Genomic DNA, 3763 nt, shown 5'->3' with positions numbered 1-3763 from the left:
TTTTAGTAGAGATGGGGTTTCACCATGTTGACCAGGATGGTCTCGATCTCTTGACCTCGTGATCCACCCGCCTCGGCCTCCCAAAGTGCTGGGATTACAGGCTTGAGCATATACCTCACTTTTATTCTGTTTTGTGCTCTAAATAGCTTATGTAAGTAAGTCCAGATCGAGTTCTTTAACTGATCTGTTTCTTTTTCTCTTTGGCTTTTATTTATTTATTTATTAGAAATGGGGTCTCACTCTGTTACCCAGGCTGGAGTGCAGTGGTGTAGTCATACCTCTCTGCAGCCTCAAACTCCTGGGCTTAGTGCATCCTCCCACCTCAGCCTTCCAAGTAGCCGAGATTATAGTCTTGAGCCATCACCCTGGTGCCTGATCTCTTTAAATGATAAGAAACCATTTGCAACTGTATGTTACAAGAATTTAAGCCATCTTTTACAACCAAACGTTCACAACAATGGAAATGATATTTAAGTTAAAGTTCTTTTGTTTCTTTCATTAACAAATGTCCTTAGAATATTCCTTCTGGACTTTAGAGCCAATCAAAGTTTTCCATAGTTAGTAGTTCAAAATCATGACGAGGTTCCAATGGACAGAACACAAATGCATTAGCCACTTGTATTCTTTTTTTTTTGTAGAGACGGGGTTTCTCCATGTTGGTCAGGCTCGTCTCAAACTCCCAACCTCAAGTGATCCACCAGCCTCCACCTCCCAAAGTTCTGAGATTACAGGTGTGAGCCACTGCACCCAGCCCACTAATGCACTATTAGGGCAATCACCTCACAGCCTGGACATCATTTGTGGTATACTGGCCAAAATTATCCAATACAAAAGTATGTGAAGATAGTTTCCAAGCTGCCTGCCCCAGAATCCCCAACCCCCATCTCTTAATTTTTTAATTTTTATTTATTTATTATTAGTAGTATTTAAGATGGAGTCTGGCTCTGTTGACCAGGCTGGAGTGCAGTAGCGCAATCTCAGCTCACTGCAACTTCCACCTCCTGGGTTCAAGCGATTCTCCTGCCTCAGCTTCCCAAGTAGCTGGGATTACTGGCATGCACCACCACACCCAGATAATTTTTGTATTTTTAGTAGAGACAAGGTTTCACCATGTTGGCCAGGCTGATCTCAAATTCCTGACCTCAAGTGATCCACCCACCTCAGCCTCCCAAAGTGCTGGAGTTACAGTTGTGGGCCACCATGCTCCACCCTTATTTCTTTCTCTCTTCTTTCTCTCTCTCTCTCTCTCTGTCACACACACACACACACACACACACACACACACACACACACTGACACCTTCCTGCACATTGGATTACTCCTTATACTCCTTGGGCTCCTGAGACATGAATTCCTCTAGCATCTTTGTGGGTCCCTTGTCTATGCAGGCAATAATGTGCTATGCAACTGAATGCCAATGGTGGCCTCCTGCCCACCATCAGACGCCACCCTGTTAAGCCCATCAGGGGATGAAGTTGTCATAAAAAAAAAGTGGCTCAGAGGCTGCGGACACCCTGAGAGCATGGAGGATGAATATCTATCCCCACCCACCCCGTGTCCTTTTTGCTGTGTATCAGTCCATAGCTCCCTAATCAGGAAGGTCTAGATTAGATCAGCTCTAAGATTCCTTCCAATGCTAATCTCTGTGATTATGATCTGGCTATGGCTCCTATTTAAGTGTGCTGAATTTGGCTTATTGATGAGATAATGAGGTGAAAAGATCCAAGAGACAGTTTGAAATATAGACTGGGCTGGGCAAAGTGGCTCATACCTGTAATCCCAGTACTTTGGGAGGCCAAGATGGCCAGATCACTTGAAGTCAGAAGTTCTAGACCAGCCTGGGCAGCATGGTGAGACCCCACCTCTACGAAAAATAGAAAAATGAGCCAGGCATAGTGGCACTTATCTGTAGTTCCAGCTACTCGGGAGGCTGAGGTGGGAGGAATGCCCGAACCTAGGAAGCAAAGCTGTGAGCTGAGATTATACCGCTTGTACTCCAGCCTGTGAATAAGAATAAGACCCTGTCTTAAAAAAAAAAAAAGGAAAAGGCAAAAGGAAAAAGAAAGAAAAAAGGTAGACTGAAGCTCTGGGAGGATTGAAGCTGGGGGTATAATTTGGGAATCAGTCTCATTGAGATGAAAATTGCAGCCAGGCAGCCTATTTATTTTGAGACAGAGTCTCACTGTTTCCCAGGCTGGAGTATAGAGGCGCAATCTCGGCTCACTGCAACCTCTGCCTCCTGAGTTCAAGCAACTCTCACACCTCAGCTTCCCCGGGAGCTGAGATTGCAGGCACACGCCACCATGCCCAGCTAATTTTTGTATTTTTTGTAGAGACAGAGTTTCGCCATGTTGGCCAGGCAGTCTTGACCACCTGACCTCAAGTGATCCACCCGCCTTAACCTCCCAAAGCATTAGGATTACAGGCATGAGCCACCTCGCCCAGCCTCAGACTAAACTATTATAAAAGAGAAAGCAGAGAGAGTAAGAGTACCTCATATAGACGCTGGGGAATCGCCTACATTTCAGAAGCTGGAAGGGGAGAAAGAGTGGTCTACTTGATGATATGAAGCATCATCAATCAATATCAATACTCGCTTTAGGGTAAAGGCATAGCCAAATTGGAAACTATGAACAAATTTCAGAAACTCTGCACCAAAACTTACAAACCTCAAATCCCAGTTTTCTTCCTATCTCTTTGGCCACTCCCCTCAATTTCTTTAAGTTTTTATTTATTTTTTATTTATTTATTTGAGACAGGGTCTTGCTCTGTCACCCTGGCTGGAGTGCAGTGGCGTGATCATGGCTCACTGCAGCCTCAACCTCTTGGGCTCAAGCAATCCTCCCACCTTAGCTTCCTGAGTAGCTGGGACTACAGTCTCTCGCTACCACACCTGGCTAATTTTTGTATTTTTAATAGAGATGGGGTTTTGCTATGTTGGCCAGGCTGGTCTCGAACTCCTGGCCTCAAGTGATTTGCCTGCCTCGGCCTCCCAAAGTGGTAGGATTACAGGTGTGAGCCAGTAGGCCTGGCCTCAGTTTCTTTTATGGAGATTTGCTCAATGTCATTATCCTCAGGCTTCTCTCCTGTGTACATGTCTCCTGAACCATCCGGTCCAGTCTCATGAAATTTGCCACCCAATGTGCTCATGTTTCCCAAACCAGCATCTCTTGTCTAGACCCATGCTCGAATTAGCTGTTTCTCAAGTAACTTTTTTTTTTTACTTCCCTGGTACCAGGGATAAAAGTCCCCGGAATTCAAACATGAATATTCACTTCACCCAGTCCTCTGGGAGGTCCACCAATCCCTGTTTTGGGAAGAAAGGAGCTGACCTCTAGCTGAGAAAAAAAACCCCATTCAAGGACCACACCTTCCACGTGCCTCACAATGTCAACTTCTTGCTTGGGATCTCCAGCCTCACCAAGGCTCAAAACGGACCCCAAATGCTCCTGCGCCACTGGTGGCTCCTGCACGTGCGCCAGCTCCTGCAACTGCAAAGAGTGCAAATGTACCTCCTGCAAGAAGAGCTGCTGCTCCTGCTGCCCCATGGGCTGTGCCAAGTGTGCCCAGGGCTGTGTCTGCAAAGGGGCGTTGGAGAAATGCAGCTGCTGTGCCTGATGTGGGGACAACCCTGCTCCCAGATGTAAATAAACCCACCTGCACAAACCCGGATTTAAAAAAAATACAACCCGGAGCCATTTGCTGCATTTCTTTTTCTATTAAATATGTGAATGACAAAACATTTTTTTTTTTTTTTTTTTTT

At 45.7% G+C, this 3763-nt stretch overlaps 1 protein-coding gene across 1 annotated transcript; it reads left to right on the top strand.

Moving 5' to 3' along the window:
- Window positions 1–3369: 3369 nt before the first annotated feature.
- LOC108314163 (metallothionein-1L-like) lies at window positions 3370–3734 on the top strand. The gene has a single exon (XM_017542928.2). The coding sequence runs from the start codon at window positions 3388–3390 to the stop codon at window positions 3616–3618; it is 231 nt and encodes a 76-aa protein (XP_017398417.1). The 5' UTR covers window positions 3370–3387; the 3' UTR covers window positions 3619–3734.
- The last annotated feature ends 29 nt before the right edge of the window (window positions 3735–3763 follow it).

Source organism: Cebus imitator, unplaced genomic scaffold, assembly GCF_001604975.1.
Source record: "Cebus imitator isolate Cc_AM_T3 unplaced genomic scaffold, Cebus_imitator-1.0 Scaffold148, whole genome shotgun sequence".
In the NCBI taxonomy this organism is placed as follows: domain Eukaryota; kingdom Metazoa; phylum Chordata; class Mammalia; order Primates; family Cebidae; genus Cebus; species Cebus imitator.
This window is presented reverse-complemented; position numbering and strand designations above follow the sequence as displayed.

Coding starts and splice junctions, on each gene's coding strand:
- LOC108314163 (XM_017542928.2), top strand. CDS start 3,388: ATGTCAACTTCTTGCTTGGGATCTCCAGCCTCACCAAGGCTCAAAACG.